The sequence below is a fragment of the Brachyistius frenatus genome, unplaced genomic scaffold, assembly GCF_029030835.1.
Source record: "Brachyistius frenatus isolate BFR_SWC_R1_liver_20210118 unplaced genomic scaffold, ASM2903083v1 Contig_149, whole genome shotgun sequence".
NCBI lineage: Eukaryota > Metazoa > Chordata > Actinopteri > Embiotocidae > Brachyistius > Brachyistius frenatus.
In genome coordinates, this window is record NW_027210748.1 from 677,192 (window position 1) to 703,878 (window position 26,687).

The window sequence follows — 26,687 nt, forward strand, 5'->3', positions numbered from 1 at the left end:
ACCAAAAAAATGAAAGGATCACGTGCCTTTTTGCAAGTTCTAAGTTTTCTTTTTGCTTAACTGTGATTTAATCTCTCTCATTCTTATTGTTTGATATTTCAGGAATTTTGTTAGAATATTATGACCTCAAAATTTTTATAACTATGCAATTTATTCCAGAGGAAAACTTCCACCATGTATAACAACCATTCTGCCTATAATATTTACCTTTATCAGAACACTAATGTCAAATCAACAGCTATTACTAATCTGACCTTAATCAAGTGTCCTGATTACTTAGATTTTTAACTTTTAAATGTGTTTTTCTTACAGTACAATGGTTACATCTACTACAACACCATTTACCGTATTTAATTCACCAAAAACTACTCCATGCATTAGTCTCATTGTCTTATGTCTCATTTGTTGCATGTGGACACCCGTCTCTACTGCAATTACCCTTTTAACAACTGATCCACATTATTCAGATGTTCTATTAAATGCATGCCGGTGTTAACTTTGATCACAGTTTACTCTCGGTCACTAATCTGCACTCGTAATGATAAATGGACCATTCTTGTCTTTTTAGTATGTATCTGCTATTAATGTATGAAATATGAATATGTTCTGTTTTCTTAATTCTTTCTTGCTGCTGTTTGAATATTTGTTTTGTGTTTTGCATGCAGACAAGGCTAAGGGCTTACAAATTAACCTGTCTGAGGCCTTGCAAGGTAAACATCATAAGGCATATTTCTCTTACACCCTCTGTTAACATAAATGATTATTGTCACGTCATTATTATTATGCTTTAAAAAATTTTTCCCTCACTCCCTTATGCGGTCTTTTCAGACTTCCTGCAAACTAAAATATATAAGCCAATAAATTCTCCAGATCTGTCATACTAACTGCCCATTAAGCAGTGTGGTAGTAAAACCCACTGTAAACTACACACAGGCCTTATTGTGTTTTGTTGTTGTTATTATGTCAGTCAATGTATTCTCAAACTAAACCCGCCTCCAATGACTACATAATTGAAAAAAGGTGTGATATTTCGACACAGCTGTGACTTGCGAAAGCATCCAATCACCCCTTTCATTCGTACGAAGCATAAATCACAAGTCTACAGAAGCAAAAATGGGTTTATAAGCCGATGATAATTATAGAAGGAAAAAAACAAAAGTTGTCAAAATTATAGGAAAGAAAAAACTGAAAACTCGGGTAATTGTGGGCTCATATTTTTGATGAATGGTTTTTCATTTAATGAACTCTTAAGATCTAATCAAAGCCAACCTAAAACATGTCTCAAGTTAATTTGACGCTTATTAGGTGAACATATATTATAATGTTTAAGAAAACCATTTAAAGCTTGTTCAGCTGCTGAGGAAAATGTAAAGAATTTACTTAATTCAATTCAATTCAACTTTATTTATATAGCGCCAAATCACAACATAGGTTATTTCATGGCACTTAACACATTAAAGTCCTTACAGCAAGACTTTACAATATTATACAGAGAAACTCAACAATTCAACAATTCCCACATAAGCTAGGAGGGAAAAAAAAACTCCTCTTTAAGGGAGAAAAACCTCCAACAGAGGGAAGAAAAACTCCCTCTTAACAGGAAGAAACCTCCAACAGAACCAGGATCAGAGGTGGGCGGAGCATCTGTTAACAGAACCAGGATCAGGGGTGGGCGGAGCATCTGTTAACAGAGCCAGGATCAGAGGTGGGCGGAGCATCTGTTAACAGAGCCAGGATCAGAGGTGGGCGGAGCATCTGTTAACAGAACCAGGATCAGAGGTGGGCGGCCATCTGCCTCGACCGGTTGAGGTGAGAGGAGAGCAGAGAGAGAAAAGGACAGCATAGAGATAGAAGAGAAGAACTGTTGGTGGAGACGACAAGCGCAGAGCAGAGACATGCAGCTCCATGACGGGACATCTGGAAAAGAAAGAACAGAAACTATACGAGCGAAGGAACTGAATGGAGACAACAGAAAATAAGAAAAAGCTATGAGAGAGAAAAGGATGGTGAGGTATGAGTCAGTTAAAGAGTAGGAGGAAAGAAAAGAAGCTCAGCATGTAACGAGGTCTCCCAGCAGCCTCGGCCTATAACAGCATAACTAAGGGTTGGTTCAGGTCTACCTGAGCCAGCCCTAACTACAGGCTTTATCAAAAAGGAACGTTTTGAGTCTAATCTTAAAGCTAGAGAGGATTTCTGCCTCTCGAACACAAACTGGGAGCTGGTTCCACAGGGGAGGAGCCTGAAAACTGAAGCTCCGCCTCCCATTCTACTTCTGTAAACTCTAGGAACCACAAGTAGACCAGCGTACTGAGAGCGAAGTGCTCTGCTAGGATTATATGGTTCTATAAGATCTCTAAGATATGATGGAGCCTGGTCATGTAGAGCTTTGTAAGTCATCAAGAGAATTTTAAATTATATTCTTGATTTAACAGGAAGCCAGTGAAGAGAAGCTAAAACTGGAGAAATATGATCTCTCTTGCTAAATCCCGTCAGTACTCTTGCTGCAGCATTTTGGATCAGCTGCAGGGTTTTTAATGAGTAATTTGGACATCCTAACAGCAAGGAATTATAATAATCTAGTCTAGAAGTAACAAACACATGAATGAGTTTTTCTGCGTCACGCTGAGGAAGGATTTTTCTGATTTTATTAATATTACGTAGATGAAAGAAGGCAATTCTGGAGATTTGCTTTATATGGTGGCTAAAGGACAAGTCCTCATCAAAGATGACTCCAAGGTTCCTCACAGTTTTGCTGGAGGCCAAGACAACGTCATCTAGAGTAACTAAGTGATTACAGAAAGAGTTTCTGAGGTGTTTAGGACCAAGTACAATAACTTCCGTTTTGTCTGAATTTAGAGGCAGGAAGTTTTTGGTCATCCAGGCCTTTATGTCTTTTAGACAGGCTTCACGTTTTACTAACTGATTAGTTTCATCTGGTTTTATAGAAAGATATAGCTGAGTGTCATCTGCATAACAATGGAAGTTGATGCAGTGCTTCCTGATGACATCTCCTAATGGAAGCATGTACAAAGTAAAAAGTATTGGGCCTAACACTGAGCCTTGTGGAACTCCATAACTAACTCTTGTTTGTCTGGAAGACTCATTGTTGACATGGACAAACTGGAATCTATCTGATAAGTAGGATTTGAACCAGTCTAATGCAGTTCCTTTAATCCTCGTAACGTCTTCTAATCTCTGTAATAAGATCGTATGATCAATCGTATCGTACTTACCGTTTCCATTATTCAAATCCTGTTCTTCATTCTAGTGTTAAATATACAAATTGGACGGTCACTAAAACCAAATCAGCTGCTAATAGGGTCCACTTGCTGTTGAGCCACGTGGTCTTCTTGTTTTCTGTATCCTTCTTATCTATAAAGGAATTCACCAGGCTTTTGTCTGACTGCGATTTAGATCAAACTTTCCCAGTTAAATTGGGTGAAATCCATGATAGAGCCTCTGGATCCTGGTAACAGTACAACACCCTGCATAAGTTCTGGATAATGATCTGTCTCCCATAATAAGACCTTTTATTCTCAGAGAAAGATCTATTTTTATTCACTATAAGCTATTTATTTGATATCATTTGTCATTTAATGTTTTGCAGCTAGGAAACTGATATGTTGAGGCAAGGTTGTTTGCGTACTATTCAGATTAGCTAGTCATTTTAGTTTAGGAGGTAGTTATTCCTCTGCCTCCTTTAGTGATAACAATACATGTAATAAATGTCGTGTATTTGCCATGATGAAGGGGAGGCTCAGTGAATTGGAAGCGTGGCTTTGCGCCATGAAAACCCAATTGTTAGCCAGTCCCCAGTAAGTAGCTGGTGCAAGTCAAGCATGCATCGCTCGTACTCCAAAGGAAGCAGAAGCCCACAATTCCCCATCAGCCAGCTCCACAGGGCTGCACATAGAGTGGAAGAGCTCTGTGGAGGAAAAACCTTCTGTAACGCAGCATCAAACTGTATCTATATAAACAGTACATCTTAAGTTGATATACCGCCAGCCCTTCTTCACATTCTTTAAAATTGATACCCATTTGACTTTTAGTGTTAAACAACTACTGCCGGCGACTGAAGTCTTATAATGGCTTCAAAAGAATAGTATGATGCATTACTATGCAGAATAAACACTTGGTCAATCACTTTGATTTCTTAGTGACCAAGGAATGATTACAACAAACACAAACCTTTAAATATTCTTTACATGTGGGTTTATGAGTCAAGTAATGTATTTAGATACACCTGGCAAATGTGTGAACCTGTTGTTTCTTCTGCGTCTGTTGAATGATGCATAGAATTGTGTTTCTGTGATCCCTGTGCGAACAAACCCACAGTGTGCATGTGCGTTTCTTGCCGTTGCAGGTAAACTGGTGGCGTATGACACAGACGGCGATGGTGACTTTGATGTCGAGGATGCTAAAGTTCTGCTAGGCAAGTTCATTTATCTCTCATTTAAAACTAATGTTTATGTCTGCTGTCAGTGTCCCTCAGAAAGAAAAAAGAGAATCTATATGATATAAAAAATTTTGACAAATTCTGCAGGCCACTGATAATGTGTTTTGTGTTTGTGAATTACACAACATGGCAGTTTGGGTTTCTTTTGCATGGCTGACAATTGGATAGCGTCCTGTTTCCCTGAGGCCCCCTTTATGCCGCCGGTGCCAGCTTGGCAAGGCTCATTTCTACTCCGTTTTTGGTTTTAGTTTTGGTTTTCCGTAAGGAAAAAAAGAAAAATACGTAGTACCAAAAGTGAGTAGAGTAGAGTAGAGCTGATACCGGCAATGGAAACGGGGTTTGGAGGAAATGCCATCTATGAAAAGACCTTCTCAAATACTTTAATACCTTTTGTGAGCATTTGAGTTTTCTTAATGGGTTTGTTATCAGAAATAAACCGTGTGCTGCTTTGCATGTCCCTACATTAAATAACGATATTAAAGTTTTAATTAGTGTAAGATCTTTATAGCTTAGGTCCCAAGGTAAGTTATCTGTAGTAAGTCAATAATTAAGCAGTGAGGTTGTTAAAACAACCTTTTATTGCAGGATAAAATATATAACGTTCATTACTGTCAAGAGTTGTTTTAATATACTGATTCTTTCAACTAAGGGAACATTTCCCCTTTCCCTGGGGATCCGGAAACTTTGGAGGAACTTGAAAAAAGTCCTATTAAGGGGTACTACTTTCTTTTGAGTAACTTTTGGTGATAATTAGTCAAGTTCTCTGTGGTTTTCACGAGCATTTTTAAATACCTGCAAAATGCAAACACTTCGTGACTGACAATAATCCGGATGGAGCAGCCCAAGCAATTTTACAGCCGAAGGACTGGTTGACTTTTGCAGAAGGACAACATTTGGGAATTTATGACTGTCAATTTTGCTGTGTCAGTGAATTAATGGGCTGAATCTTCCCAAGGAAGTAACCCTGTTTGTTTGTGATAAGAGCTGAGCAGTAGCATTTTGGATGGTTTGTAAACAGTGTAAGGAAAATGTACTTTATTTATTGCTAAAACTACTGATAATCTGTCCTAGTGGCAGCATGTATATTGAGAATAAAATTGGCCCCAAAACCAATCCCTGGGGAACAACACATGGCAAAGCATCCATGTCCCATGAAAATCCACATACAAAGACGGACAAACTTTGATAGAAGAAGCATTTTAATGCAGTTCCCACAATGCAAACCAGGCGATTTAGATATCATTGGAGCCTTCAAGGAAAGCTCTTTTACTGGAGTTTAGTTTACCGAAAGCAGACTGAAATCTATCAAACATCCTGTGTTTCCAGTATTGGACCAACTAGCTTTTCAACAACCTTTTAAAAATGTTTGAAAAGAAAGGAAGTTTAGAAATAGTCCACGTTTCTATCCTTTAAAACAACATTGTTGATATTGAAAGCTGCAGCCTTGTTTCTGTGGGTGTCTCGTATGGCATGAAGGCTGAGACTCCATTGTAAAACAAATATATATTAAACCGGTTCACCGTAGTGTGCGAACAACCTGCATGCAGTTCAGAGGGGGAGAGTGTAAACCGAACTATTTTCTGTAGCTAATTTACAGATGGACCCTGGAATTCTCACATACAAACTCATTTTATATGCTACAATTGACCATGTTCCCATTTTAATATAACTGAGCAGCCTGCCCAAGTAAGATGTTTGTAGGAGGACATGTTATGTTGTGAGCTCTGCAGGCAGACTAGAGGCAAGTGAGGCGACCCGGTCCACAGGCCAATGTGGGGATTTGGCCAGTCGATGGATAGATGGATGAATGGAGGGATGGAGAGATGGAGGGAGGGAGGGAGGGAGGAAGGGAAGGAGATAGTTACTTACTTACCAAGTAACCTAGATCAAGAAGAACAGATGTTCCACAATCATTTAGAAAGCTAATACAAAAAAATCTCTGGTCAGCTTAGTCTACTGGGGAGCTGAGCGATCCACAATAACTGGGCCTGGAGCGGCGGTAAAGCTGCATATAATAACCAAATGTTCCTGATTGTGGAACGAGGAGATGACTGCTGCGAGACAGTCTGTTTCCACACTGCCTCCATGTTTGGCCAGGGTGTCGGAGCAAAGTGTTGTGGCAACATATTGTCATCAGACCCGAGAGAGGACTTCTCTGCTGGCTCAGACCAGGGAAGACCTCCAGAGCAGCTTGTTACGGCCATATTCAAAATCTGTATCTGATGGTGGACAGACGTAGTTGTTTCCTGAGATACGATGGTTGTTGATTTGGCTTCACGGTGGGATGGCGGGCTGTTGGACAATGCTAGCCGCCAGCGGCAAAGAAACTGCTGAAACTTTCTTTTCTTTATCTACTTTTTGAAAGTCCAATGATGTATAGGTCATATTAATGTAAATACATAGACAATTTTCAGCATTTTGCTTGTAAGAATTTTTTTTCCCCAAACGCCATTGAAGTTTCAACTCTGTTGTATCAGCTGTCTTATCGAAGTTCATCCTCCGTCAGAGAGGAAGTTCTTTTTTTTTTTTCCCCCAGCCTACATTCAAAGTTTCTGTCTAGCAATGTTCCTACTCAAATGACCTAACAATTAACAAATTGATTATATTTGCTTCCTATCATAATAGTGCACACTCCCATGCATACAAGCAGGCTCTTCACTTCCTTGATTCTTCCTTTATCTTTTTGTTGGGACCACCCCAACAAAAAGCGTTTCTTTTGACAGGGGTCTATGCGGAGGTTAAGAGTGCAGATGGGTGGTCTGACTGGCCTGAATGTGGTGAAGGAGTTGGCCTGAACCTGCTCTGAATGTTGGCCTTGTCCAGTGTTTTTCCCCCCTCGTAGCACATCTTATGCATCCTTCAATCTGCATGATTGAAAGCACCGTTTGTGATGTGAGCTGCTTCAGGATATGTGCTCTGGTCTGAATTTATCACTCCCAGCAGGGAGCCTCGGGCTATACTGGCGTCGGCATCCGGTGGGATGTAAACAGCTGTGACCGTCTGCGGTTAACTCGCATGGAAGGTCGATGGGTTTGCGTTACCTGACAGGAATTCCAAATCACAAGAACAGTGACTGTCTAAGATTTAGTTTTTTGTGCACCAGTTGTCATGAACATAAATGCAGACATAACTTCTGATCCGGAAGTGCTTTAAGATGCAATGTCACAGGTTGGCCCCAAAAAGCTCCATAGACTCCCATTCAACTTCTTTTACAAAATTCAAAGTCAATATATTTTTTCAACCAGTTATCTCGGTGTTGCTAGTTAAAGTCGCTCCTTATTAGTTTTCTGGTGTTACATCTGAAAACAATCCCTCATTAATTAGAAAATAGCCTCAAAAAGCTGTGTTTTGGGGGTGTGTCTGTTTGATTGACAGGCTTGTGGTGCAGTTAGGTTATGGCTACCGGTGGGCGGGACATAGTGTCAGGTTTCCAATCAGATCAGTCAGACAGAATCTGAATTGGAGGCTTCATAATGGTCGTTCGCAAACCAATAGGTGACGTCACTGCTGGTTACCGCTTGGACTGTTCACGCCGCTATCTTGTCCTCGCACCAGTCCAATCACTCGTGGTCACTTGAGCCACACAGTTGATTCCAGGTATGAACGAGGCCTGTGTACATACAACACTGGTTTTAGCTTCTCTTGAGGGAAAAACGGTTTAATGGAATTTTAGCTTCAGCTTTTCCTCCTCTGCTGTTCCTGACTCTGTGACTATGATGCAAAGGCTGTCTACACATGATTCAAGATTTTTTTTAAACAAAAAGTCTCAAATTGGCCACTGAAACCTTGTTTGGGATCATTGCTCTCTATCATGAAATAACGTCTCAAACTGGAATGAAGTGATTGTGTTGATCATGTGCCGATAGCCCAACTCTGCTTATGATAGAGCCTGAGTAGCTCCCTTGCTGCCTAACCTACGCTTAAAATTTCTCTTACCTTCTCCTCTTTTGTCTTCTCCTCCTCTTTCTTCCTCTGTTCTTCTGTTCAGTACACCTTTTTTTCTTCATTTGATTACACCTTTCCTTTTTCTATTAGTTTTTTCCCCCACTTTCTTCCCATCCTTTCCCTCCATATGTTTTACTCCCCAACTTCCCCTTCATCCACCCCATGCTTCCATCACTCCTCCCCTCTTGTTTGCGTAGGCCTCACCACTGAGGGCGATGGTCAGGGTGAATCCGAGGTTCTGGATTGGTTAGAAGAAGTGGAGGAGGGCGGCTCTGATTGGTTAAACGGTTTCTTCACTTTCCTATACGGTCTGATAAACCCGCTGGAGTCCCTGGAGGAGGAAGAGCACGGTGCCTCAGGAGGAGGCGTGGCGGCACTAGAGGAGGACGAGGAGGATGAGGATGAGGGAGCGGGCAGAAGAAGAGGAGCAAAAGATGATGGAAATCAGGGGCAGAAGATCATTATTGTCGGCCTCCATAACCAATAGCTTTGGGTCAACTGCAGCAGCCCGATAAACCTGTAATAGTCTTGTTTTCGACTGAAGGGCCCCAACTCCCCGCAGCCATAGCTACAGTGTTGTGAAAACTGTTACACAATATTTTTTTCTCGGTTTACTTTTGCAGGTTTTGACAACGTTACTCAAGTAGTAGCTTTGGATCTCGGTACTGTATTTCCCATCTAGCTGCATGCTGTTGGCCCGCTACCCTGGTTCTCGTTCCAGGTTTCATCTACCGTAAATCACAAAAAACTGTCAAACTTGACAAATTTCATTTTTGTATCGAGCAGCATCTCAAAACAAGGGAAACCCTCAGAAAGTATTTTCTAAAATGTTGATTACTCTGCCTGGATATGGAAATTATACTCAGGAACACTTTTATAAGTTCTCTCTTGAACTTTATTTTATTTATTTATTTTAATCTATTACTACATTTTCTGCATAACCCTGTTGGTGACACCCTGCAACACTAAAAACAACACAAAATGCAAAGATCATTTTCACTTGGACCTTTTTTTGCCTTTTGTTTTTCCAACTGCTGCATGGCATGAAAACTGATGCTGAAAACATACAGACTATTGGACTCTTGTCGAAGGATGAATTTGTACTTTTTTTTTTTTAAACGTCTCCAAGTGTAAGGCTCTTGGTTTTGTGTTGGACCCTCTTTTCCACCTGCTACTACTGGTACAATCTGTTTCTGGACAGGAGTAATGTAGGTGTAAATGTGTGAAATACAGCCAGAGTGCTTTCAGGAAGTGAAGACCACCTCTCCAGGTGGCCTCGCTTCCATTGAAATGGATCTCAGCCAGATGTGAATTAGTTTAGCTTAGTCGCACAAAAAAAAAAGATCTACCCAACAGGTTGAAAGCACACTTTATTGCCTCTTTCCACAACCTCTTCTGCACTTCACAATGCTGCAGACGACTTCACGCCAAAGGAAGCGTACCGACATGGCTCTCTCCCGACGCATCAGGTGGCTGTTGGTGACCTTGTGCTCGCTCACAAGCCTTCCCACTGGCACTGATTAACTTTTTAAATGAACGGTTGGTCTCCAGAATGGCTTTGGGACAAACATTGGCTCTCCATCCTTCACTGACATTAGCAGATGACATTCTTTACCTCACAGCTCTGTTGACCAACTCACTGCTTAAACATGAATTTATACTTTTTGCGTCCATATAAAGCAAAGTAAGGAGAGCCGTTATATGTGTGAAAGCCCCGTGATCACATGTCATTAATCAGGTCATGCATTCTGGTGTTTTTATTTTATTGGTTTAAGCCATTCTTCTGCTTCATGCATATTTTACTGTAACTGTCAGATCCTCCTCATTTGCCGTGATACATAATAAATACAAGCGTCTTACACCTTCTTGTAATTGTCAGCAACGGCACCTTAAAACCTGTTTATTTAATCCTTAGATTAGCGTCTATGCACAGGCTTTACTGTTCAAAAGTGTTTGTGATGTAGGTCAAAGGGCAGAGGAGCGCGCTGCCCCAGGAGGGCATGATATGTTAATTCACAACGAGCTCATCCAGAGATGAGGCCTGTTTGTTTCGTCACACCTGACTCACTAAATTATTATTTATTATTATTATATCAAATGTTCTGTCGTGTGGGTGAGACAGCAGGTGTGTTTCCGTGTCAACAGAAGAGCCTGTTTCTGAATTCAGAAGACGGGCTCTTCCTGCTCTGCGGTGGAGTGACTCAAGCTTTAACTTTGTAGAAAAGCTTTCCTCAAAGATGCTGTGAAAGCACAAAAACCTAACACGGAAAAATACTTTAACCCACCAACACTGAACCCTCCTTTCAGGCCGTATGCAGTCAGCCTGAAAACCAGTCTGCTTCCAATCACTCCTACATCTAACATGTAGAATTATTAAGCAGTTATAATGTGTGATGCTGGGTTTGTCACAGTTGTCAGTCTGTTTACCACAACTTCAGATATCCGATAAAAAATAACTGATAAAAAAAAGTCAGTTTCTATCAATAACCTGAGTTTATCCGTTTTAAATTGGACTTTTTGGTAATCCTCCTTTTCTGCGCTCTTTATAGAAGCTTAACAGTATACTGGATGAACACTTTTTGGAAGAAAAATGGACCCTCTCCCTGCAGACCTGGTTTGTGTCCAGCTGATGCACATTGTAATCGGATTTATTTTCAATTCTCATACAAGGAATTAAGCCTAGTTTAGTGGTGCATAACAAATACTGGCAAAGTAAGAAAAAAAACAACTTTACATATTACTTGTGATACTTGCTTGGAGTCGATGTGCTGATGGACACTAGGTGGTAAATCTGAAAAACGAACAAATAATAACACGTTCTTGCACTGGCTTGTTTCCAGTATTGAATGGCTATTATGTTTTGACTGAGCTCATATGGTATAGTTATATTTCCTCTACCTTGTCATAAAGCTTGTCATAAAGCCATAGAAACATAAAGGAATCGTAAATTTGTTTTGTTCCATTTATAAAAAAATAAATAAAACGGATGATGCTGTAACTTCAGTCGTCATTTAGTACAACTGAGAATATAGTTTGTGTTCAACTAGGTTGTGAACTGTTCTGCATCTTGCGTTGGTTCCCTGCATGGTCGCTGTTGTCACGGTGGAGGATTATTGGTCTGCCAAGTCTTAACTCTGCTACAGTCTCCTGTGTCCATTTTAATGTGGCTCAGAGTGCAACACCAGGCAAAGTGAGATTCTGTCATCCAGCTTACTCTGTCGTTGATGTATAGTAATGGTGCAGCCGGGAAGTGGGAATGTTCCGACCTCCGAGTGGGAGAAATCACCTGCACGCATGTCGAACTGGGAAACTTCCAACTAGGAAAGTCTGAGGTTATTTAGAGCTCAGAAGTCGGTCTGACGTCAGTCGACATGGCAACGCTTGTGATGAAAGGGAGATATAGACTTGCTCATAATAGGTAGAGCAGGGTGTTGTGCATTTAAACAATACTAGTTACTATAGTGATTGACAATGACCGGTGGTATCACATGGCCGTTACTTTATTGGGGTTAGTTTGCTGGATGTTTTAAACGTTATCTGCCAAAAACAACACATAGAAATGTTGTGTACAAATAATAAATGACTTGCTTTCGTCCCTGCGATGGTCAACATGGATGATGACGAGGTTGTTCGTCACTTCTCTATTCAGAGAGCAGATTTCCTGCAGGCGGCCATGTTGCCTCTTTGTTGTCGTCATGGGAACTTTCTCAACTGGGAAGTCGGAGGTTACCAAATCTGAACTTTCCCACCTCACAGCTGCCTGAACGAACCATAAAGTTCCAGTTCCAAGTGAAGTTGTTGCTTTGCTGCAACTTGAGGCTGAGAATTGCATCCAAATGCATTTCTAGTGGACCTGATTGTGTATAAAGCTGTTTAAGTAGCTGGTGTATACAAGTGTAAGCTGCCGTTGGACCAACCCTTCTGTAAATGGACTGAGCGCTTCATGGTATACAACAACGACACAAATATTCCGAGTTGAGTGTTATAACACTCATCTTGTTTGTGTGTGTCATCAGATGAAAAACCTGGAGATGAAGCCAGGAGAGGAGCTAAGAAAGGTACCGCCGTGCAGCCACATGCATGACGCTGTGCTGTGTTACGATGTGGGCTAGACTAACGGATGAGGTTTGACCGACTCACAGCTCCATGTGGTCTTGGATCCAGCGGAGTGTGTGTTTGTTGGATAAACTAAAACCCTGCGTTTTATAAATAAACTATTTTCTTTTAAAATAAATTCTGAGTTTTTACCTTCTTTTAAAGAGGTTGCTTTGCGGAGATTTACGGCTTAAGTGCATGCACTTGAAGAGTGAATCCTGCATTAAACCTGAACAATAAGTTGGGGTAACTTGATGTTAGTACATTTTTAAGAAGGGTGTAAATTTTTCAGTCTCACACTGCTTGTAGAAAATTATAAGAGGAGTTCGGCATGGAAGTGGTCTTGCTCGGGATCAATGTGTTCCTCGTTTTATCCACTGATGTGTGTACTCTTGCCTGCTGTGTGGTGATGTCCAATAACAGTGACTCCGAGCATGGCCATTCACCCGTTAACGACTTTACAAGCGGTGAAACGCCAAACAAGTTTTGTCGATCCTTCGTCCCAGAAACCTCTCCAACCAAGGACGTGGGCTGGAAGCTCCGGGAGGCTCTAAAGCAGCAGCTGGCCATCATCCATGAACGTGTGGAGTCCAAGAAGCTCGCCAAGTTGGCTCTGGCCGAAGTCAGGCAGCTCCTGGCCAAAGAGGAGGAGGAGAAGGAGCTGGACCTGGGAAGGAAGGAAATAACAGCCAGAGTGAGGGAAAGAGTGGCCGCCAGGCTGAAGGAGGAGGAGGAGAAGATGGAGAAAGACGAGACAGAGAAGGCTCTGGAGAAACTACGAAATGAAAAGGCCAAACCACTGGATGAGAAAAAAGAGGAGGAGAGCAAGGAGGAGAAAGGAGTGGAGAAAGGAGGAGAGAAAGAAGAGATGTCCGAGAAAAAGGTGGACGGGGAGGGAAAGAAAGCACACGAAGAGGACAAGGAAAAGGGGAAAGAGTCTGGCAAAGAAAAGACAAAGAAAAGCAGAGCTGACAAATCTGATAAAGGAGGGAAGAAATGAAGCCAGTTGTGATTAGTTTTCAAAGGGATATATCGATCCCATAGGAAGCCAGTGTTGGCTATTTTATACATTAGGGCTGTGCAATGATTGTCACACGGTTCTGACCACAATGTGCAAAAAGTATCAAAAACTTCCTGAAAGCTGGAATCAAATGTTTGATCAGACTCACAAACTTGTTTCTTATTCTAGTTTTCTTATTTTGGATTTTTTGAGAAGAATATTGCTCATTTTAGACTGCTTAGACAACATCCAGCATTTACAGAGAAGAAGGAGAAAAAAAAAAAAGTCTATTTCTCAAAGTAATGCATTGCTATCAAACACTGTAATACAATTTTAATTATGTATTTCAAGTAATACTTGGACCCTATTTGACTTGCAGTCCATTTACTTACTGATCAACATTTCTCAGTTGTTAAATCGTGGCGCACTTAAAGGTATCAGTTTATTATCTGTTGAGAAAAATAATGTGTAGTTAAGGCCATTAAGTACTTTATTCTGTTAATTAAACAGCAGGAAAAAGGCGATAAATCTGTTGCTCTTTTGAAAAGGTTGAAAAGTATTTTTCTCTGTGTTTTGGTTGATGAATTTAAAACATTGTTTCATAATTACTAGTTTGATCATTTTTCCATGATCTGAAGTGAGTCAGCTACTTTTGTCTTCCTGTTGCTCACAAAAGGAAGAATCTCAGTGCACTGCAGCAACCTAAAAAGCCGAGGTCCTGGAAAAAAGGCTGCTACGCTGCTGGTTTGTGCACCAACCAGCTGGGAGTCACCGGTTTAAGTGTTGTGGCCTCCATTTCTGTTACGAGGCTGAGAGACTATGTGATTATTAGGAAGGATGGGAGAACAATGTCGGGGAATAGAAATAACTGAAGAATCAGTGTGATGTATTTAGTGTTGGTGATATTCATATTTAGATGTGAGTAGATTGCAGTAGGTTTAGGGATTTATTTAGGGAGGTCTATGTTTCACGATGACACGTTATTTTCTTTTGTCAATAAAGTTTCTGGATCCTTGTAGGTCCTTTTTTTTTGTATTATGAAAGCAAATTCTCCTTGTAAGATTATCAGGCTATTTCTCCGAGGACTAAATGTTTGCCTGAAAAAAGTGTACAGAAAACAGCACAGATGTAATCAAAACAATAACTGAAGGAAACCATACGTACAATCGTTTGTTTTCAATTTATCTATTTAGCCTTGATGCCATTGGTATATTGGGGAATCCTTATAACCTAGTTCAGCATCTAAATTCACCTATTTTGAATACCAGATATTTAACAGTTCAGCAAACAGCATTAAGTATTAAAAAAAAACTTATTTTTTATTAAAATGTAGAGAAAATTGATTTGTCCCAAAGAAGATGCAAATGTCATCCTTTCTAAAAGTAAAATATGAACCAAAGATGTCTTCAGTACTGCTGATGTGAGGCCACAGAAGAGTTATTAGTGTGTTTAATGTTAGTTCAAGATCATATAATATATCAATATTATGTTTATTCACAAGCTGATTAAAATTGAGAGTCAGCAAAGGAAACCCAAGCCTGAACTGTTTTATGTGACTGATGTTCTGTGACACACAATCTTCTATCTGCACACGTTCACGTACATCACATACACACATAAATATCCAGCAATACATGAGTTTGTTTGGATGACTTATGTCCATGAATCAGATTTTCCTCCAAAAAGCTTGCAGCCACTTAATGTGAAATGAAGATTTGCATTATGTGCTAATTGAAGGACTGCACATACATCCTGTCCATGTGTATGTTTCCTGCCAACAACCTGTGCATCGTCTCGTGTAGGCCTGAAAGAGAGAGCTGTTGTGGTAACGTCCCGTCGCCAAGAGGCTGTCGCCCCCGTGGAGACGACTGAACTCGAACCTGAACCAGAAGGTAACACGCATGTCGAAATGCACACATGCACTTTGTCCCAGAAACATGTCGGGAGATAAAGAGGGAACACGGGTGGTGTGTGGGAACAGATCTTCACAGGATCACTCGCTCAGTTCTCAGAAACGGTGCGGCAGCGTGTGAACTGTGAAGACATGTTCGTGGAAGGAAAGAACAGACGTTGATAAAATGTGTATTTTTGTTGAATAAAGACTCGATACTAGATAGAGAAAGATTGATGTTCATAATTCGTCTCAACACACGACTGGTGAAGTTTTCGTATGCACCTCAGCAGTAAGCAGCAGTCATTATTATCCATCCATCCATCATCTATACCTGCTTTATCCTGAGCAGGGTCATGGGGGGCTGGAGCCTATCCCAGCTCACTTTGGGTGAAGGCAGGGTACACCTTGGACAGATCGCCAGTCCATCACAGGGACACATAGAGACAGATGGAAACAAAGACCATTCACGCTCTCATTCACACCTAAGGGCATTTTGTAGAACCACCAATTAACCTGAGATCCATGTTTTTGGATGGTGGGAGGAAGCCAGAGTACCGAGAGAACCCAGGCAGGCACAGGGAGAACATGCAAACTCCACACAGAAAGGCCCGGATTCAAACCCAGAACCTTTTTGCTGTGAGGCGACAATGCTAACCACTGCACCACTGTGCCGTGTTATTATTATTATTATTATTATTATTATTATTATTATTATTATTATTATCATTATCATTATCATTATCATCCCTCTTCCGCTGTGTGTTGCCCTCACGTTAGACAATTAAGTCGATCTTTACTTTGGTGAATACACAGCATTTATTTAGTTTTATAGCAACATACCTTGACTTGATTTGATTTGATTTGATTTTATGATGTGGCTCTTTCTCAGAGTATGTTGTTTAAGTCCGTAGACCATAAAAGAAAAGTATAAAACTCCAAATTATTATATTTAATGATTTAAAGGTATGAAGGAAAATGAAAAAAAGTTCCAGGACTGCTCTTGTTAGGTGAACGGAGCGCAGCAGACAGACTCTGTAACCTTTGTGGGTGAATACAGAAAGTTTCTTCTCTTAATCAACATCAAACACATGTTCTTGTGGGATGAGTGCATTTGTCTCGTGCTGTACGAGGGTAAACAAAAACCACCTGACAGCTCTTTTGTTTACAACTCATCACACGTCAGACCTAAATAAATTCAATACTGATAGCTGTTATCAAAGAGAAACTCACTGATTCAAAGGTCGGACCTGCAGCCGCAGCAACGCAGCCGGTGTGGACGCACGCACGCACGCACGCACGCACGCACGCACGCACGCACGCACGCACACACACACACACACACACACACACACACACACACACACACACACACACACACACACACACACACACACACACGTCTGACACTGAGAGTCCAAAATGTGTGCTGTGAGAAAAGCAGGTCCAGTAGAGGATGACATTGTTTTTAATAAGGGTCTTTGAAAAACAAAAATGTAACCCCAAAATAAAATGGAAGCACGAAGTTGACTGAACATCAGCGCAATGTGTTCTTCTCCTGTTTTAAAGTAACAGCATATCTGAACACTCGTACATTGACATGAGTCCTCGGATTCAAAAAAGATGATTTTACTCAGTTTACTCAGAGAAAAATGATTTACTAAAGTGCCCGTTTATTATCCCACGCACCTTCCTCAACATGCGGCCCTTCTGTCCTCAGACATCGTGGAGCCGGACCCTGTTCCGGTGGAAGAGGTGATTGAAGCTGCTGTGGCAGAGGACATAGCTGTACCACCTCCAGGTGTGTGTGTGCGTGCGTGCGTGCGCGAGCGAGTGACTGTTAAGATTTGCTTATTGTTAGATTTTAAAACGTGGCATTTTGCATCAGGAGAATTTGTCCAACTCTCTGCTTTTCTCCTTTAGTCCCTGAACCAGAGGTAGTAGCTGAGCCAGAACCAGAACTCGAACCAGAGCCTGAGGAGACTCCTGAGGTTGGTACACATTAAATAATCGATTATGAAACCATCAGTGAAACGGTTTAACGGCAGAACGCCGTTTTTAGATGGTGTTTAGGCCCCAATCCTTTTTAACTGCCCTGATTAAAGATGAGAAAATATCTTGAATACAAGCAGCTTAATATGTAATTCTTTTTTCTTTTTTTTTAACACTTTCAATTTGGACCAACTTGCGTGTGAACCTGTTGGTAATACTTGGGTTGTGTTTTCCTTTTCAGATAATTGAAGAAGATCCTGAGGTGCTGGAGGAGGAGCCTCCTGCTGTAGAGGAGGATGCACCTGTTGAGGAGGAGGAGGAGGAGGTAGGAAGTTTTTATTATTGTTATTGAATCATAATGTCTTAAGACAATTATGATTGCAGATGGAATATAATTTTGATGTTGTGGTGGAACAGGAGGTTTTATGTCAAGTGATAAAGACAGATGAGCTCAAACTCAGATTTATGAGCTGTGTTTATGGACTCAATCTTAAATGCCTAATCAGTTTACTAAATATTTCGACTGGTAAGAAATCCCTGAAACTTATTTAGCTTTTTATTTTAGTTTTGTCACTTTTTATTATGTGCGAAGCCCCAATTAAAAATTTTTAAAGACTGGTGCTTCCTACTATTTTATATTTTTCAGTAACTTCTGTCTGTTGTGTTTCATAGTGGTTGGTAGGTAGGTTTTGGTATGAATGAAGAAACTTGTTGTTTGTATATTTACTGCATTAATATAAAATGCTCGGGTCAGTTTGACCTTCAGGATAAAAAAAACTGTTGCCAATTAATAAATGAGTTGTGCTTTTCTGTGTTGCTCTGAGAAACATTTCTGACATCAGGCCTTCTGAAATATTTATTTATTTATATGTTGAAATATTTATGAAAAATAAAATTCATTCAATTTTCAATTCTGAATTAGAGAGATGTCCCCTTAAGCAGTATTTTTGCAGAACAAATGATATACAAATGAAATAACTTCAACAGGTATATCTGCTGTGATCATATTTGCTATTGGTAGATGGCTAACAGGTGCCTGCAGGTCTAGTGAAGATAGTGTAAGTCTCTATTAAAAAGCCATTCTGTTTTTTCCTCTAATCTCTGTTTACATTTCAGAGCTGTCAGCTCTAATTTAACAGACCTATAATATGGCTGCCAAACAGAACATCAGCTCTTTAACTCTGAGTAGGTTTTTACTGAAATTTTTTTCCAACTTTTCAGTCTGAAGATCTTCATGGAGCAGACGTACAGATTTGTGTACAGGCAGTAATCAGCTGAAACCGCATCCTACTGTCGCGTTGGTTTTAGTTATTGGCTCCATCTTCGTGTAACCCTTTCTTCAAATAGGTTTTTAATCTGGCTTTTTCAAAATGGGAAATTTACATATAAATCAAACAAGCACAAAGAAGTACACATCAAATGCAACGAAGGAAGAGTGAAAGGACAAAACAGAAAGAGTTACACGTAGTAGTGTTAATGGGAATTTTGACCTATTCTATAGCACGATAAAAACTAAATTAGATTTACCCAGTTTCATACAATCAATAAATGGCAGCTTTCGACTCTCATTTTTTAACCGATATGTTCCATTCTCTTGTCGTGTGCAATTATTAATTTCTGTTTTTAGGCTGCTCCAGCAGAGGAAGAGCCTGCAGCCGAGGAGCTTGTGGAGGAAATGATGGCCGACCAGGCTGCAGAGGAGGCAGCAGCTGAGCAGGTCGCCGAGGAGGTGGAGGAAGCAGCGACAGGGGTGGAGGCTGCGTGGGAGGAGATGGTCGACGAGGCGGTGGAGGAACCTGCTGCGGTGGAGGCTGCTGAGGAGGACGTGGAGGAGACTGTAGAGGAGGAGGAGGCTCCCGCAGAAGAAGTCGCTCAAGAGCCAGCTGACGAAGAGGAAGTTGCTGCTGAGGTGGAGGCAGCACCTCTAGAAGAAGCTGTCGAGGAGGTAGCAGCAGAAGAAATAGAGGCGGCGGCTACAGAAGAGCCTGTCGAATACGTAGCAGCAGGAGACGAGGAGGAGGAGGAGGAGGCTCCTTCTGAGGAGCCTGTGGAGGAAGCTGCTGAAGAGGAGGCGGCTACAGAAGAAGAGGCTGTGGAGGACGAACCTGCTGAGGAACCCGCTGTAGAGGAGGAGGCCGCTCCTTCAGAAGAAGTCACAGAGGAGGAAGCAGCTCCTGCACAGGAGGAAGCAGCTCCTGCAGAAGAGGAAGCAGCTCCTGTCGAAGAGGAAGCAGAGGAGGAAGCAGAGGAAGCAGCAGATGTAGAAGATACTCCAGAAGAAGTCATGGAGGAGCAAACAGTACCAGGTGAGCAGTCAGGATAGGAGTTAAAAGTCGACGTGTTTGGTGTTGTTAGAATACGTTTCTGAGTTAAATAAAAGGATCAAGAATTTTAAAAAAAAATACTAATAAATGAATATAGTAAAGTCCAGTCATTGCTTTCAGTTTCTTATCAGATCAGCAGACCAATCAGAGAGATTCAAACTATAGCGTTGTTTCTGCTTGATGATAAAGACCTGTCCACGATGTTGTGGTCGATCTCTCCTCGTCTCAGGAAGCAGATCAACAGAGAGGAAAGCAGCGCAGACCTCCGAGCTGCTCCTCATCTTCGCTTTAGGCTTCCATCACAAGACCCCAAATACCACTATTCAAGACCAACATTTCTTGGCTCCAAGTTTTCTTTTGCACAAAAAGCTGCCTGAATTTTTAATTACCAACTACCGTATTTTTCGGACTATAAGGCGCACCGGATTATAAGGCGCACTGTGAATTAACGTGTCTATGTTCACACATAAGCCGCACCGGATTATAAGGCGCATTAAGCAAAACAACACAGTCCGGTAAACCAAACTCCGGGCGCGGGCTGCCTCACATGAATGCACTTTTAGTTCAGACATTACATTCCTGTTACGGGCCGATCAGGTCGTGACACATCGTACCGTAATGCTCCGAATATCCATTGAGCGGAGCGGCTTCGTTGCTTACCAAAGTCGTACTTACACATTTCGACAGATTTTTGAGCACATAAAATCGATCAATAAGCACAACAAGTAACCATACATAAGGCGCGCTGGATTATAAGGCGCACTGTCAATTTTGGAGAAAATTTAAGGATTTTAAGTGCGCAAAATATGGTAAGCAAAAAAATCCTGCTGTGTTTTGTGATCTCGATTCTACAACGAGGCTGAAGCTCTTATTAAGACAAGTCTGCCAACATTAAAAAACACAACAGTTTCATATTCCAGGATTCTGGAACTCCAAACTGTCAACTGTCAATTGTTTTGATATGACATTATTGGTCATACGTTATCTTGGGCTGTTTGGACCACACAGAGAACCGCAGAACCACATAAAACCATGATGTTTTGGACCAATCAGCGAGGTTCATGCAGAACTAAGATCCCCGGTTAAAAGACTTTTTTGTAATTTACAGCACATTGATTTCTTGAGTGGAAATGATAGTTGTAGAACTGAGCTTCTGAAAAGGCTCCTGTTCCACAGAGAAAATTCCTCAACTGGAAAAAACATGCTTATTTTCTGTTGGAAAGCAAAGAAGCACAATATTGTAATTTCTAGATATCTAATATTTTTGTACGTGTAACATCTAAAACTAAAAGGAAGAATAGAGCGGACACACGTGACTGACTGCTTTTTATAAGAGCTTCTGATCAGAGCTGTTCTGGCTCAGTAAGTCAACTCGTTCCTGGTTCAGTTTACGATGTCAGACGGTGACTGAAGCTAATCAGTTCTCACCAGTGTTCTTTGTAACAAAGCTTTTCCACTCCTGCCTGATACAGAGAAGCAAAGAAGAGGTAGACGTGGGTCTATTGGGATGTTCATAGATCCACAAAAGTAAAGAGTTACACATGAATCACTAAAGACTTTATTCTCAGAAAATCTTCTAAATATGTCATTTTGATGAAGAGAGATGAGCTTTTCAAGGTTTAATGAATGCCAGGAGGGGGACTGTGTGGCTTCCCTATTTTACACTTTTCTGGTGTTTTATTTGCACCCCTGACTTCTAGAAGATACTGAGTATATTACTCTCAGTATTGTTTAAAATCTCCTTTCTTTAGCTTCTCACTGTAGCTTATACCAACAATAGGTTGTTTTGTATCGATGAGCCTCTCCTTTGATTGGCCGACAATATTTTCAGTGATTGATATCCAGGACAACCAAACGTTTTCCTCGGTCTTGTAACTTGCCAGCTCCACAAGAAAATGACCACTCTTTGTTTTCTTCCACATAAAAGGTTGAACAGTGGGTTGTGCTAACATAAGGAGCAGTCTTCTTCTTCCTCTTCTTCATCCTCATCCTCTTTGGACTTTTAGGTGCACACTATGTTTTGTGCTACTTTGTCAACACCACCGATCACAGAAAGAAGACTTCATTGTTGTTCTCCTGCTTTTGAGACAACGTGTCAATGACGATGATACTGGCACCAAAAAGACGTGTTAGTTGTACTTTCGGGATGATTGTTAATGTCGTCAACGTGTTTTTGTTCCCGCAGTCACAGAGACGGAAGAAGACGTAGCGCAGGACGTGGAGGAAGCAGCCGATGAAGGTGAGTAAACATGGAAATGCACGTTGTTTACATTTGGTGAGGCTAAATATTTGTAAGATAGCATCAGATTAGTTTTCATGAATTCTTTTTTATTTGGTCATAACTTCCATGTGTCGGTTTTTCTTTGCAGCAGCGGAGGTTGCTGAGACGGAGGAACAGATTGATGGGGAGCCCACAGGTAAACATCAACGTCATGCATAAAATCATGTCCTCTCTATGTTCCCCCGAGAGCAGTGACCTGTCCTCACTGACTGACACAATGCTCCTTTGTGTCGTACTGACACACACGTCTCTGCTACCCATAACATTTTAACAAGTGATCACATCAAACAGCGGGACAGTCAGTAGGACAGGAAGTAAAACAGGGAACGCTTAGGAACTGTTATCAAAACGCCATCACAGAAGATGATGAAAACCATGTTAGAGCCGTTCGTTAAAACCTCCACCACAGTGAACCCGGGAGGAATCACAGGGTCATGATGCAGCACCGAAGCCAGACAAAGTCCTGCATTTATTACACTAAAGGATGATCCCTTAGTGTTTAGATTGTTTATAGTCATTTAATAAGACTAAATTATTCATATAAATTATGTCTAAAAGCTTATTCAGCCACGACTCCCACAAAACTCCCTTTAGAGGATGTGTAAACATGTGTGACATAGAAATCAATAAATAAAGTACATTTCTGTGGCTTAGAAACGGAAACATGAAATATGAAACGTTATGTAATAGGTAGGAGATGGCTGAAGGCCAGAACAACGTGGAACTAATAGTCAGCTGCACTTTGGCTGCTTTGACGGAGGAGAACTTTATCTGTTGTTAGCAGCACATGAAGGACAGTTACTGACTCATCTGTTTTCTCTGTATGAAATATCAAATAATGAAAAATGACCATTGTAATTTCTCTAAAAATTCTTGTCTTGTCCAACCACAAGTCCAAAACCCAAAGATATTACGTTTACTGTCATTCATGATGAAAAATATTCACTTTTAAGTTGCATTTTTGATTAAAAATAACTAAGATGGTTGTTCAATTATCAAAATAGTTGCAGGTTATCTGTTTTCCAAATATTCCCTGAGATTTAGATCCATTCAGACAAAAAAGTTCCTCCTGCTGCATTTGTATCAGGAGGGAAAAATCTTTGCAAAGAGCACCGATACATATTAAGCTTCATCATAAAAACCCACGACGACCTGATCGGACCGGAACATCGTCGCCTCGATTCTCCGCCAGTAACGTCAGAACTGAGGTGTTTACATTTTTAACATGCCGTGTAATCTGTAGATGAAGAGACCTGAAGGATTAACATCATGTTCGTGCCTCCTGCAGAAACGTAAAGGCCACAGCGGTTGCCGTGGTGACGGAGCAGGGACCCACTGATGTTGCATCAACACCATTTTGAGCCCCGCTCAGAATGATGATGCATCTCTCCACCTCCAGAGAAACGATTGAGTCATCATGACAACGCCCCCTCCCCCCCTCTCCTTTGTTTCTCTCCCTCTCCCCCTCTCCCTTCCGAGTTTTCCTTTTAGTGTAAATGTGTGCGATGATGGATCAATTGTTTACTAATGCGGTACTCCTGTTTTTGACCCATCTTGTGTTTTCTTTGAGTTTTTTTATTCTTCTCTTCTTCTCTCAGTACAGCGCCCGTCTCCCTTTTTTTTTGTTCAGGGTGTTTTAGTTGTGTGTGTCTGTGGCCAGGTTTTCAGGCCGTAGGAAGTGTGTTGCACGTACACAAGCCCGTCTACCAGAGTCTTTGTATCTGCACAAAGCTGTATCATCACACCGATCTGGAACTTTTATTTTGAAGTGTCTCAGCAATGTCGTTTGGCTTCCTGGAGTTTTAATATCTGTTGCCGAGCAAAATGAGGCCAAAGTTCCGACGAATCTTGAGTCGGCTGCGTAACAGTCGTCGAGTTTAGAGGACTCTGGTCGTTCAGGTTCACGTGCTTCACACTTTGAAAGGCTGGGTGAACAAAAATCCAAAACCTCCGTCTGAGCACTGCAGAAGGTGTCAGATTGATAAAAACATTTCACTTTCAATAATTAGATCAAATCAATTCTGCCCCTGATTACAGTGTGATGTAAAGCTGTAGAGAAAAGCAGCTCCATCCAGCTGTGTTTCCTTCAGGTCAAAGAGTTGTCGGTCCGTCACCCCCCTCCCCCACCCAGGTAATCTACCACTGTGTGTCGACTCCATGAAGAGCCATATGCTAGCACATGAACTAAGAGAGAAAGTTGTGCGTGTATGATATTGTGTGTTTTGCGTGTGACGATCATGTTCTGAGTGTGTGTTGAGAAATCTTTGGTAATCATTCCGTTCTGTGAGCCGTAGATGTCAGTTATGCAGTTTTGGAGACTGTGTTTAACCCTCATCGTCTTCTCTAATAACATGAACCTCTGTGTGTGTGTGTGTGTGTGTGTGTGTGTGTGTGTGTGTGTGTGTGTGTGTGTGTGTGTGTGTGTGTGTGTGTGTGTGTGTGTGTGTGTGTGTGTGTGTGTGTTTGTTTGTTCGTTCGTTCCTTAGACTCCTGGCTGTTTTTGGTTTTTTTTTTTTTTTTTCATATTTTCTGTTATAATTACGAGAGCATCAAATAACCGAAGCTGTAACTTTAAACTTTGGCTCTTTGAGTTAAACTGTGATGTAAATGAGGACTCCATGGACGGCGCAGACATTTTGTTTTTTTCTTCAAACACACCAGCACATCATATAAACGGATCCCTTAAAGAAACCTAACAGGCGGATTCAAACAGAACAGGAGCGTTTTGTGCGATCCAGACTCCCACTTGTGTCAAAAGATACCTTTTTCTCTGGTTCACAGAAGGTGAAACAGATCGCGTGTTTTGTTCCTGTGGAGGTCTGGCCATAACGGGTCTGCCAGTCGATTCATGTTTGCTTTTATCATCAATAACTTCACTGCCTCGGTCTTTCTTTAAGGGGAAACTTTCTTTTCTTTTCCTTCGTGACATCAGAACTGATCTTTAGTGTTTGTGTTTCAATCACTGATCCGCGGTAGCGTCATCTTCCACACCACCGCTCACTCAACTCAACGTGTTCATTAACACAGACGGATAAGAGCTCTTATTTTGAAGGCTAGACCTGCAGGTCAACATCCTTCCTGTGTCCCTGTTGTAACTACATCACTTTGTATTGGCTGACATCGAAGCTCCACATTAAGATAATGGGATACTGGCAGTAAACAATGTGTGTAGAACTGATGATGTAGAGTTTATTACACCCAACATTAAGCAGGATTAGTGAGTTTTTTTGGTGTCACTGTCCCACTTTGTGTCTCTCGTCCTCACATCCTGTAAAAACCATGTAGTTTGTTAGGAATGCAACACGTTCCAGTGGAGTGCAGTAGCGGCAGAAAACCTCGTCTTTGTGTGTGTGTGTGTGTGTGTGTGTGTGTGTGTGTGTGTGTGTGTGTGTGTGTGTGTGTGTGTGTCTGTCTGTCTGTGTCTGTCTGTGTGTTCCTGTAACACTAGCTGGTCTTTTCTACTTATTAATACTTTGTAAATCAATGTGAACTATAAAACCTTTTTAACATTTAAGATTTCAGTCTTTATCAAAAAGAGAGCTTCTAGATTTTTTTAAAAAGAACATTTTTAAAAAAGGACTTTGACAAATAAAAATAAACTCTAATTTTTTTGAAAATGCTTTAAAAAGCTTTTTACGAAGCCATAAGCTGTTTGTTGACAGGCAGGTTTGAGGGTCTTATGCTACTTCAGAACAAACTTTCATTCTGTAATCACACAACAGGAAGAGCAATAAGGTAAAAAAAAAAAAAAAAAAAAAGCAGCAGAGCACCCGCAGCAGCAGACATGCAGCAGCAGCAGCAGACATGCAGCAGCAGCAGCAGACATGTAGCAGCAGCAGTTAAACACTCTCCGGGTTTCCATTCTTCATTAAGAGTCATGGTGATGCTGTGCAGGGTTGTGATACACGAGCTGCTTTGGGAGGGGCAGGTCGAACATCAGTGTGTTGGGAAACATGATGACAAGTAGGCGAAATGAAGAAAATTAAAAAAAAAAAACCTGGCCACCTCTTTTCCTCACAGTGTTGTCTGTCAATCCGAATCCTCCGCCAGCAGGTCTGTGACTGTCCTACACACTCTGACTGTGGTGATTAAATTATTGTGAAGTGATGATGGATTGTTTAAAGCAGATTTGAAGTGGCACCATGTTTCTGTAAATGATCTGTTCTGGGAGCTGCAATAAAAGGTTTGGGACAACATGGTGTCAACTGTGCTCTTTTTTTTTTTTTTTTCATCAACAAAGTTTTTGTGTGATGCTGAGTTGGTGGAGTCGTTCACGACAAAGCTACGACAAAATGGAGAAGCAGGACCTCATTGTTTTGTATTTTTTACACTGCTGTGACAGCCGGTCTCTGTGTCACTAACAAACAAACAAAGTCCCTCAATTAAATCAAAGTAATCAATACATAAACACTGAAAAACTAAGAAATATGTTGAAGTCCTGCATTTAAAATCGTACTTAACTTAAAGTACTCAGCAACCTAATTTCCCTTGTGGCTGTTGTATTATTTATTATTATATGGATACATACTGTACTAAGCAGCAAGTGAAATGTCAGGTTTTGGTATTGGAAGCAGGGAAAATGGGAAAATGAAAGGATCTGAAAGAGTTTTGAAAGGTCCAAAATGTGACATCAACATAACTGGGTCAGAGTATCTCCACAACAAAAGCTCTTCAAGGCCCAACAATTCAACAATATCCCAGAT

At 41.0% G+C, this 26,687-nt stretch overlaps 1 protein-coding gene across 4 annotated transcripts in view; it reads left to right on the top strand.

Moving 5' to 3' along the window:
* The window catches only part of asph (aspartate beta-hydroxylase), a 35,799-nt gene extending 9,621 nt beyond the window's left edge, over positions 1-26,178 (top strand). For 3 of the 4 annotated variants that reach the window (XM_069715845.1, XM_069715847.1, XM_069715844.1), the window contains exons 3-12: positions 666-710; positions 4,364-4,432; positions 15,299-15,388; positions 17,108-17,188; positions 17,311-17,378; positions 17,621-17,705; positions 19,005-19,685; positions 21,889-21,942; positions 22,073-22,120; positions 23,273-26,178. In XM_069715845.1, the coding sequence (XP_069571946.1) occupies positions 666-710; positions 4,364-4,432; positions 15,299-15,388; positions 17,108-17,188; positions 17,311-17,378; positions 17,621-17,705; positions 19,005-19,685; positions 21,889-21,942; positions 22,073-22,120; positions 23,273-23,280 (1,229 nt within the window). In that variant the 3' untranslated portion in view covers positions 23,281-26,178. The remainder of the gene's footprint in view (positions 1-665; positions 711-4,363; positions 4,433-15,298; positions 15,389-17,107; positions 17,189-17,310; positions 17,379-17,620; positions 17,706-19,004; positions 19,686-21,888; positions 21,943-22,072; positions 22,121-23,272) is intronic. The other variant, XM_069715846.1, reaches the window with a different exon arrangement.
* The last annotated feature ends 509 nt before the right edge of the window (positions 26,179-26,687 follow it).